The sequence below is a fragment of the Rosa chinensis genome, chromosome 3, assembly GCF_002994745.2.
Source record: "Rosa chinensis cultivar Old Blush chromosome 3, RchiOBHm-V2, whole genome shotgun sequence".
In the NCBI taxonomy this organism is placed as follows: Eukaryota; Viridiplantae; Streptophyta; class Magnoliopsida; order Rosales; family Rosaceae; genus Rosa; species Rosa chinensis.
This window is the reverse complement of record NC_037090.1, coordinates 4,135,128-4,147,155: the sequence shown is the minus strand read 5'-3', so window position 1 is coordinate 4,147,155 and position 12,028 is coordinate 4,135,128. Positions and strand designations below refer to the sequence as shown.

At 37.4% G+C, this 12,028-nt stretch overlaps 1 protein-coding gene across 1 annotated transcript; it reads right to left on the bottom strand.

Annotated features, from left to right (window-relative positions):
* Positions 1-3,680: 3,680 nt before the first annotated feature.
* LOC112193945 (protein DMP10) lies at positions 3,681-4,406 on the bottom strand. The gene has a single exon (XM_024334209.1). The coding sequence runs from the start codon at positions 4,404-4,406 to the stop codon at positions 3,681-3,683; it is 726 nt and encodes a 241-aa protein (XP_024189977.1).
* Between the last annotated feature and the right edge of the window lie 7,622 nt (positions 4,407-12,028).

The following is a 12,028-nucleotide window of genomic DNA, read 5'->3' as shown; positions in this document are numbered from 1 at the left end:
ATTTAACTACGGCATTAAAGATGCCGTCGCAATTGTATCAGTTTTTATGCCACGGCGTTAATTAGCCATCGCAAACCAATTTTAATTTTGCGACGCCTTGTTTCCCGTAGCAAATTTATGACCAATGGCGACGGCATTTTTGCGCCGACGCTAACTGTGGTAGCCATTGCAATTTTTTTTTGTAGTGAGGGCTCAATCGGGCCTGGCCGTAGGGTAGGGCCGGGTTTCATTTGTATGACCCATACCCTACCCTATTTTAAAAAGGGTCAGGCCGACCCGCCCTAATGGGGGGCTTTGGGACCAAGGGCCATATGATAAGGCCTAGACTCCTGTTAAGAGTATAGGTCAAAGTCAATATAGTTGGTCAACGTCAAAAAACAAATTGGTAATAATCAAGTCAGTATAAATACAGAGAATTATCCTTTACCCCTATTTTAAAAACTACCTAGAGAAAAATCAGTAACAGTACATCGATCGCCTTCTTCCTCTTTTCTTTAGTTTAAGGCTTATCTTTTTTCACCATGATCAAAATTTCTAGCACAGTTATAAAAGTCATAGGCAAGATAGAGACGAAGACAACGCCACTGGTTTCACATTTTTTGGCGGTGGTTGACCAGCGGTGCATATGCACGTAGAATAATTTTCCGATATTTTATTTAGAAAATTACAAAGTAGCACATGACTAAAGATATAAACACAGAAAACCTACTTGTCAAAAGATTTATACAAATAAGGACATGAGCACAGGCCCAAAAGTCAAATGATGCAGGCATAACCCCCAATTTTAATGCAGAATAACCAAAATACTCAGTTTAATAAAATATTTACCCGTATGCCACTGACCCAATACCAACGCCCTAAAACAAAAATCCAAAGCCTTGCACGGGCTGCCCCCAGTCCCAGACCCGCCAGGGCTCTCCTCAAGATCATTGCCATAACCATACCAGCCAAATCTTCTTCTCTTCTTTTCAAGCCTCTCAGTCTCTCACACTCTTCTTCTTCTTCTTCAATCCCCACTTCCCAATTCTACTTCTTCCTCAAGTCTAGGCCTTTCTCTGCAATCCCATCTCGAGTCTCAATTAACCCGACTGATTTCGAATTCGGGCCTGCCTATTGTGCTCACGAACAACCCAATGAAGATGATGAAATAGAAAAAATCCCCATTAAGGCATATTTACTTTGCACCAGGTTTGCCTCTGCAGCTCTTAATTTAGAGATCAAATTGCAAATGGGTTATGTACTTCTATGTTTTAGCTGATGAGTATCGTAAAGATGATGCCTTTATGGTTTGATTTTGGGGTGTGTGGTTGTTTTTGTGATGGGTTTATTCTCTATCACCTTTTTTTTGTGCTGGCTATTTTGCTTTACGGTTTGGCTTTCTTAGATTCGTGGTTTCCACAGTATCAATTCATGAGGGTTTGTTTTTCAATTTTACCTCAAATGCAATTACTTTTTTTTTTTCTGAAATTTGTTTGTTTGTGAGGATTGATACAAGTAGTATAATGTTGCAATGATGATTCAGTAACTATTGTTAAAAAAAAAAGTAGTATAATGCATTGATTGATTGATCGATCTGGATAATTATCAATTTTGAGTGGAGGGATTGCTTACTGGATGCTATTAATTGAGCACTTCAACTTCAAGGCGGTTATTTAGTGTTATGAAAATGAAATCTTTAATAGGTTTTGGAAGGTTAATTCTGCGTATGATGTATATGTACATAATAATCAAGTCTTAAGATTTCTTGTTCTTCTAAAAAAAAAAAGATTTCTTGTTCATTAATTCTGCAAGTATGAGTGTAAAAAGTGCAGTAGCAGAACACGAGTACGAGGCCAGTAGCAGAACTGGACGAGTATGAGTTCAGTAAGTGCAGTAGCAGGATTGGACGAGTTCATTAGCAGGATTAGGCGATGACGAGTGCAGTAGCAGAACACGAGTACGAGTGCAGTATCAGGATTAAGCGATGACAAGTGCAATAGCAGGATTGGACGAGTACAGTAGCAGGATTCGGAGATTATGAGTGCAGTAGCAAAACTGGACGAGCATGACTGCAGCGAGTGCAGTAGCAGGATTAAGCGATGACGAGTGCAGGAGCAGAACATGAGTACGAGGGCAGTAGCATAACTGGATGAGTATGAGTGCAACGAGTGCAGTAGCAGGATTAGGCGATGACGAGTGCAGGAGCAGAACACGAGTACAAGTACAGTAGCAGAACTGGACGAGTATGAGTGCAGCGAGTACAGTAGCAGGATTTGACGAATGCAATAGCAGGATTACGCGATGATGAGTGCATTACAGGAAGAGGGGATTTGTGTTGGGAAACGTACTAGTGAGATGAAGTTTAGAAATTTTTGGTACTTCAAAATTGTGGAAATTTCAATTGATATTTTGTGCAAATTAAAATTTAGAAAATTAGATGGAAGTTTTGATATATGGGCTAAATATTCGTATCTAAAGCTAGTTTTGAAGATATTTTGGAGAGTTTAAAATATCGATAAAGCTAAGTTATGAAAAAAAGTAACATAAAAATATTATTCTAAAAAAAATGACATAAATAGATTATTCTCAGAAAAAAATAACATAAAGGGATTATTCTAAAAAAAAAGTAACAAAAAGGAATTAGAAGCCAAAAGTAGTAGTTAATGGTAAAAATAAATTAACTCATGACATGTGGCAAGTAGAGAGCAAATTGTCCTTATTTGTAAGATTTAATCCTTATAAAGGGATTAGAAGTCAAAAGAAGCAGTTAAGGGTAAAAATGTAAATTAACTCATGACATGTGGCAAGTGGAGAGCACATTGTCCTTATTTGTAAGATAAGTTTAATTCAATTTTTAAATGATTTATTTGTTAAGTTATGTTTTGTCAATAACTTATATGTAATTTGTTATATTTTCTTTGTTAACCCATATATAATTACCGATACAAAGTGATCAAATTAATCGGACAAACACTAACCAACTAGATAGCTAGGATTGGGACAATTCCGGGTAAGACAACCATATGTAGCCAATTCCGGGTAAGACAATATCATGCATCTTTTGTTATATAATGCATGAGTGATCAAATTCATCGGACAAACACTAACCAACTAGATAGCTAGGATTGGGACAACCATAGCCAATTCCGGGTAAGACAATATCATGCACCTTTTGTTATATAATGCATGCGTCTCTTTAGGTTAATATGGTTTGTATTTAGTATTATTAATATTGTACTTTTCAGGATTTACATTTATAAATAATTTTCAATGAAATCTTTAACATCTTCTGTAAGATATAAACTTTAAGATTATATATAATTTGCAGAGTCCTTATAATACGTACGTACTCATTACATGTAACACAATATTACAATTCATTAGAAGAGAGGCTCCAGCGAACATTTGGTTGTTGATTATATTTCAAGAATAATCTTAGTTTCTTCAACCCTAACTTACTTTTTTTTTTATATTTTTTTTTTTATTATTTTTACTTACTTAACATGCTTAAAGTTTTCTCTGTCACACATTGTAGGAGTGAGTTATGAACTTATGATGTATAATCTCGCTTTATAAAGAAGTAAAATAATTTTACTAAAGAAAATAGAGAAAAGCTAAGTAATAAATTATATACTTAATTAGGATTAGGAACATAATCCAAATTTGAATATAAAAAATTGTATCATAATTCAACTGAGAAACTAATCTATCGCGCGCGGTGGGGTTGAGGCTGTCGCGGAGACCTGAGCTTCAGACTGAACTGCTCCTTCTACAACCACACCCACCATTTCCGCCTCCGACCCCTTGGAAGCGGTCGTGATGACCGAGGTCTGGTTCCCGTCTTTTTCCTCCTTATTCGGCCGGGGCTGCGTGTATCCTATCCCTCTTCGAGTAGTTGGAAAAATAGTGAATAAGAAGGATGCGAAAATCCCAGCTCCTAGTGGCAAGTTGATAATGATTTGATTGAGATCATCTCCCGCATCAGAAAAGAAACAATTTTTCACATTCAGGTCGGTAAGAGCAAAGACCAAGAACACAGTTAGTGCCAAAAAGGCATGGAAATAATCTCTACCCGTGATTTTATACTTTTCCAAGCGCTTTCTTTCCTCATAAGTGATCTTTTTTGTTCTAGGATTTAAGATGCGTATGCCTGTGCTAGTGGCGATCCCATAATAGAATTTTCCATCGGTACTGTCAATGAAGCTATCAGTAAAGGAGGAGAAGAAGCAGATGAGAGCACAAATTAGAATGATGGATGAGGAAAGGCCCTTGTTGGCAGGATGGCATGCTCCGTTGTTGGAGAAACTAGGAATGAGGGTCTCAAATACGAGAACGGTGCCGGTCGGTAGGAGGTTAGCAAGATTGGCTGCACTGGCTATGGTCTTTTGGGTGGCTGATACGTTTTCGTCTTGTGTTGCAGTAGTCATGGCATGGGAAAGAAGATGCTTGCTAGAGAGATTACGGTTTTACAACTTTACATATGTTGTTGGGTACTGGAATTGAACGGAAGCATTCTTTTATTTACAGGGATTTTTTATGTATTGCATCAGCACTTCCAACATATTATAAAGGTCTACTTAGGCGGCATAATGACATCATAACCTATACAAAGCTCGATGAATTAAGAGCTATCTGACAAAAGGGAGAGAAAGAGAGAGCTGGAGTGATGGAGAAATGCATGGGTAGTCCAAGATAATTAAGATTTTCCTTCCACTAGTCTCTGAACGTTCCCCTGCTCTTTGAACATTTCTCCAGTCTCTCCTGGTTGGTGAAGAACCTTCACCTACTAGTCTACGGATCTAAACGCGACCTTCCTCACAAATAAGCCTTTTTCAACTCCAGTTAAGTGAACAATAAGGCAATATGATGTTTGGGGGGCATTGGGCTATAAATATGCTCGTCTTATCCTAATTGACCGTTGTGTATTTGACAATTGTCAACAACACGCAATTAGAATTTAAACCCCCTACTACATTTTACACCTCAACTAGCTAATTAATAAAAAGGAAAATACAGAGCAGAAGTCGTGAATCATTTGGTGCGATGAGTTTGAGTAGAATTATCTAAAGCAATGCTTGAATTGAAGCTCGTTGATTGGAATTTTCAGTAGCTAGGGAGTTTTAAATACAGTTAATTTCTAACGTACATCTTCTAGAAAGCAGAAAATTCATGGAATTTTTGAGTCGATCTCAACCAGGAAAAAGTTGAATAAATACATAATTCGCAGAATCCTTGTAATACACATTACAAATTATAAGCAGGACCTTGCTTGTTACGTACTTACCTTTCAAGGGTAAATTTAGATGCTCTAATTAACCCTAACTTGCTCATAATGAATGGTAATTACAATAGAGAAAATGTCCATTCACCTAAATTTGAGCTACACTAATCTCATTTACCCAAACATCTTATAAGATTGCCCACTTACCCAACAAATTACATATTTTTTGCCCTAATACCCAATTAAGTTATTTTTTATTAATTTATATTTTTTTTGAGACAATTTTGCCCTCTCTCCCTTTGTCACTTAGAGAGAGAGATTTCACCGAACTCGGATCACTGGCCTCCGGAATCCAGCGACCGGTGTCTTGTTTTATTGTCCCCCAATAAACAGTTTATTACCCCTAATAATACCCAATATACTTTTTATTGCCCCATAATAAACTTTATTGTCCCTAATAATCTTTTTATTGCCCCTGAATAAAAATTTATTAGGGGTTAATAAAAGTTTTTGGTGACCTTTGCAAACTTCCGACAACTTCCGGACCAGTGACCAGAGTCCCGCGTCCTATTTTATTGCCCCCTAATAATACCAAATAAACATTTTATTGCCTCCCAATAAACTTTATAAAAATTTATTGGGGGGTAATAAAAGTCTCCGGCAACCTCTTTGGAAACCTTCGGCGGCCGGTTACCTGATTCCGGCGATCAGTAACAGGATTCCGTTGAGGTCTTTAATGATTTTTTTTAATTATTTAAAGGGCAAATTAACTTATATTTTTACATTTAAATTGGGTACGTGGGCACACAAATCTTTTGGTGGAGTAAGTGAGCATTTATTGGGCCAAAATTGCGTAAATGGTCAAATGCCCATTGCTTTAGCCTTACATTATGAGGAAAGTAATGGGGAAGAAGAAGCTAGCTAGAGAGATTAGGGTTTGCGTTGAACGTATTAGTCGTTGGGTACTGGAATTGAAACTAGGCATGGAATCTCCGATTTATAGGGATTTTCATGTATTGCAATAGGATCGAACTAGAAAAAATTATGGTCTACCCAGGCGGCTTAATGACATTTTACTATACATGAGGTCGATCATTTTAATCAGGCCAAACATAGGGATAGAATAGTAGCTACTAGCTAGATTATGCCGGGTCCAACGACATGATTAACATTTCCCTTCAACTAGTCTTTGTTACCTTGGTGATCGATGAACATCCACTAGTCTATTGAACGCAATCTTCCTCACAAATAATCTTAATATCTTATTGTTTTGCTTTTTAGTTTCAGGGAAAATAAGCCTTTTTAACATCGAAGGGGAAGAAAGATGGCATGGATCGGCAAAGAAAACAACACGCACTTGGAAGTGGAACCCTCTCCGATTACATGTCCGTCACCAACTGTGTAATTAATTAATCAAAATCAGGAGAGCACAAAAGTCACAAAGAAAATTCAACATGAAACCAAATTATTCGTACAGTACATATGCTGATATACATGAGTTTGAAATAATGACTTCTCTACAGCTCGTTGATTGACACAAGAGTACGTCAAGACCATATTTCTCATGCACATTGCATACTAGGGACTTTTTAAGTTTCTAACATCTAATTAATTACTAATTAATTCAGAGTCTCAACCAAGAAGAATTATGATAAAGTAATTCTTTTTGGGGTTCACATCCAAAACAAATTGGCAATGGATTGAGTGACCCAAACTCTTATAAACCCATAGGCAATGTCCTATTTTTCCCATGTGAGATTTATATATATTCTCAACACGCCCACGCACGTGTGGCGAATTTTCAAGCCATACACGTGGACAACTTGGGTGACGTGGAGCTCGTGTGGCCGTTAGGCATGCACACGTGGGTAACCTGGCTCTGATACCATGATAAAGTAATCTGAAGTAATCTGGGGTTTGATAGCTTTGTAAAGAAAATCAAGAAAAGGGAGAAAAATAGAAACTATGGAAACTGGAATTAGAAAATTGATGGATCGAACTACATGAGGGAGCTGAGCAAGTACAGCTATTTATACTAGAGCTAGGATTTACAGATTGATGACACGTGTGATATCTAATGTGTGATATTATATTGCTAACACCCTCCCTCAGCTTGATGATTGGATACAATCTTCAAGCTGACATGAGTAAAGCCAGGATATAGAAGCGTGCAGCAACTTGTGTCAACCAGGAGGAATGAGAGGAAGTAATCGCCATAAATTCGTAGACTCACAAGCTTGTCTACAATTCAATAGATTTCTGTCCGGAATGGAAGGAAGGAGCCAAGTTCCTGGTGTTGGCAAAGCTTCCATTTTCTTGAGAGCATGCTGCAAACTACCCTCAGCTTCCTTGGTATCTACTTTGTTCATAGACCTGCTATACACATATATTTTGTCCGTTCTTATGTCCTCCTTCTTGCGGTCATCCCCATCAACACCCTTAACAACTTCTGGACAACTCTTACTGAAATTTTTAGCAACAGCCCCAACATCCATATCAGTTTCACAAACAAAATTATCTTGAACTATCTTTTCGACATCAGTTTTCAAATTCTCATTTCCTTGAAGTTCAGTAGTGACATAAGAGTTATTGCCATCTTGAGCCTGGGCAGGTGTGGAAATTTTGTTTGCAGAAGACACATAGGCTGCATTTCTGAGTACAGACAATGATGCAGAGCAAGGCATGGCCTGTGAAGAAAATTTCTCCTTACGAGAAAAGCCATTATTTTGCTGAGAACTATTGTTGAATGTACCAGGTTGCATATTTTGTTGAGAGAAGTTTACATGTTGTTGAGCTCCACTGTGATTAAGATTGAACTGTTGAACATATGAAGTGCTAGAACCACTTTGAGGTGCATAATCATAAGAGGGAGCAGATGATGAAAAGCAATTTTCATTTCCAACATTATTATGCAGCATATATCTAGAATTAGGCACTGACTGCGGAACACCAACATTGGTAGTGAATGGGAGCAGGACTTGACAATTTGGAGGAGCATTAGGCATACTAAGAGCTGAACTCGATATCATGCTATTATGTGGTATCCCAAAATGTGTAGTAGAGCTAGGTGGTGTAGCATTATAATGATGAACATTGGAGGCACGAGATGATGTATTGTAATGGTTATAAGAAGGTATACTTGGTATCAGATATTGCATACTTTGAGATGAATTGGCAAGAATATTTTGTGCAATCATAGCTGTAAGAGAAGACGATGGCAGTGCTTTGTGTTGGAGCATGGAAGTAGCAGCAAATGATCTTGATTCTTGAACTATATCGGACTCAACATCCAATAACATTGTGCGAAGCTCGCTTAGAGATATTGGCGTTGTTCAAACTCTGATGACAGTCTTAATGGCCGCAAAGTCAACAGGCAATCCATTTAGGATCAGAAACACTATATGTTCATCAGGAATGAAAACTCCAGAAGCAGAGAGTTGGTCCCGAACAGTTTTAAAACGTTCCATATACTTGTCGATACTATCTTTACCTTTCCGAATTTTCTGCATTAAGGCCTAGAGCTCGAAAGCTTTGAACTTTGAAAGTTTAGCATACCTCTCATAAAGTGAAGACCGGACTTCTTTTGAGGTTTTGCTCCCAACAATAAAAGAAAGAGCATCAGATAACAAAGTACTAGCGAGTAGAGTCATTACAGCAGAATCATGCTTCCTCCATTCTTTATACTCTTCTGTAACCTTAGGGGTAATACCAGTCTCTTTTGTGATTTTATATTGTGGAGGACAAGGAATAGATCCATCAATATACCCCATAAGATCACACCCTACCAACATAGACTCTAGCACAAATCTCCAAGTCACATAGTTAGTATCATCTAACTGCATGGTGATGAGATTGCAGAAGTTGGAGAGGAGACAATTATCCAATCGACTGGTATTCATGATTTTGAGAGCAGAGTTAATAAGAAACACAGAACCAAATACTAGTACTAGATACTTTCCTCACAAGAAAACCAAACAGATAAATCTGGAAATAGCCAATTTCCAAACCTTCCACTTCTTCACAAGAAAACCAGTAAAACTGAATTGCTTCAATTATCCCCAAATTCTGAGAGCTTGCACTATATCTGAGTATATATGATGTCAATTATCTCTTGACAAAGAAGTAAACTACAAATCTGAGTCTTGAATTTCTTCAATCAAAGAAGCTAGGGTTTCAACAAAACTTTTACTTCTCTGAGCTTGTGAGTAGCTATAATAGTGAAATCGAACGATGATTATGAAAAATCTGAGCTTCAAAGATGTACAGCAGTACTGATTCTCAACAAATTTTAGTGAATCTTGAACAAATCTGAGTTTCTGAACTTGATAATAAAGAACTAACTTCCAAAACTGAAATCGAGTGCTAATTATAGTAGATCTGGACTTCGATGATGCAAATCGGAAGAGAAATTTGAAGAAACTAAAAGAAAAGGGCTACTGGATCAGATTGAAGATGAAAAACATATCTGTTGCTGCTGAAAATCGAGGATGAACAAGATCGAGTGTATAGAAAGTTGAATCTGTGCTTGAATCTTCAAGAAATTGATGAAAATTGCGGTCACTGATCGACCTGAGCTCTGGTACCATGATAGCTTTGTAAAGAAAATCAAGAAAAGGGAGAAAAATAGAAACTATGGAAACTGGAATTAGAAAATTGATGGATCGAACTACATGAGGGAGCTGAGCAAGTACAGCTATTTATACTAGAGCTAGGATTTACATATTGATGACACGTGTGATATCTGATGTGTGATATTATACTGCTAACAAGGTTTACATCCAAAACCAATTGGCAATGGATGGAGTGGCCCAAACCCTTATAAACCCATAGGCAAAGTCTCATTTTTCCCATGTGGGATTTATATATATTCTCAACAAATTACACATTATAGAACCCTTGTAAGACAAGATTTATTATCCTGCAAATCTTGCAAGAGTAATCTTAGATGCTTTAACCCTAACTTGCTCATCACGTCCGTTGAATACAATTGCTTTATCGGCAAAGTAATATATCCTTAAAGTGAAAGTCAATATTGCACAAAATAACCAAGAAAATGAATAAAAACTAAGAAGAAAGACCGAGAAAAGAAAAGAGAAAAACGGTTTTCAGCTATTGACTATATCTTAATTTATTAACTTGGTTTTCAATTACAGTTTTACATGGACTTCTATATCAAGTTTTCCAATACCAAATTAAAAATACTAATATGTCATGCATTCTTATTGCATTTTAAAGGTAATTATTAGGTAAAATAATCCCTAACGTACTAATAATCAAAAAGGTTTTTGATCATTTACCCTAATTCTATGGACTTTTTTCCCCCTTACACCACCAACTTATTTTTTTCCCCACTTACGTATACAAACTCTAATAAAGTATTTCCTAAAACTCAATTTAAGTTTATTTTTATTTTTGAGGATATCTTACCCTCAACTCTTTGTTACATAGAGAGAGAGAGAGAGAGAGAGAGAGAGAGAGAGAGAGAGAGAGAGAGACCATATGAGATTTCGCTAGAGTCTCAGCACTGGTTGCCGGAATCCCGTCACTGATCGCCGACATTAGACTTCTTTGAAAACCTCACAAGAGGTCCTCAAAGAGGTAGTTGAGGATCTCATAGGTCACCAGAGAGGTTTATTTTCCTTCTAATAAACATTTATTGCCCCCCCCCCCCCCAAAATAAACATTTATTGGGGGCAATAAAAGTTTATGAACCTCATTGGAGGTCCTCAAAAAAGTCGTCAAAGATCTAATAGGTCGCCGGAGAGGTTTATTATCCCCCCTAATAAACCTTTATTGCCCCCAATAAAACTTTTAGGTCGCCGGAATATGAACTAATCTCTCTAAAATTAGAGATATAAAACTTTGATTAAAGAAAAAAATGAGTAGATCACATCAATTTAAAACTTTTATTGGGAGGCAATAAAAGTTGAATTTTTTTATTGTCCCCCAATAAACGTTATATTTTATTAGGAGACAATAAAATATATTTTTTTTCTTTTTTCTTTCTTTATGGGCATTCTGCCCCCATTTTACCAAAAAGAAAAAAAAGAAGCCAGAACGACGCTATTAGGAGCCTTGACCCAGAGCAAAACCCGGACCCGAACTCCCGTACTAGCGCGTGGAGCTTCAAAGATTTGAGCTCGAGAAGGCGAACACCCTCAAATCATTGGTCCGGAGCTTACTCAGCAAGGCGTAGAAGGTTGCCGAGTCCGACATGTCGCGGGAGTCGGAGTCGAACTTGGACTGTCAACAATTGTAGTTGGTGTTGTCGTAACTACTGGAGGCCACACTGAGGGACTGCTCCTACAAGACCTTGGATGGCGTGCGAGAAACAACACTGGGCCCGGTCTCGTCGTCGTCGCGCCTCTCGCTGTTGGTGAAATGGAAACACTTCATTGCGGGGACCTGTGATTTGTATGTATGTAGGGAGGGAGGGAGAGAGAGAGAGAGTGGGGATCAGAGGAATGAGAGAGACATGATGTAATTGTTTAATTTGGATAAGGGTAAAATTGTCTTTTTACATTAAATTGAGTCAGTGGGAACAAAAATTTGTTGCTGGGGTAAGTGAGATAATTTTAACTTATTTTAGTGTTTTGGGTCGATTCTTTTTGCATGGCAACTCTATTTTGGTTTTCAACCGAATATATATGGCAACTCTTTCGGAATTAGTGGGAGGTAATTATTTCCTTGTGTTTCTCATTCTTGGTAACAGATCGAGGAACAATAACCCCTAGAAATGACTTTTCGATGAAAACATGCAAAAACTAACCGAACCATACCCGTCTAATTTTTATTGCATAAAAGAAAGAAAAATAACCGTCTTTATTA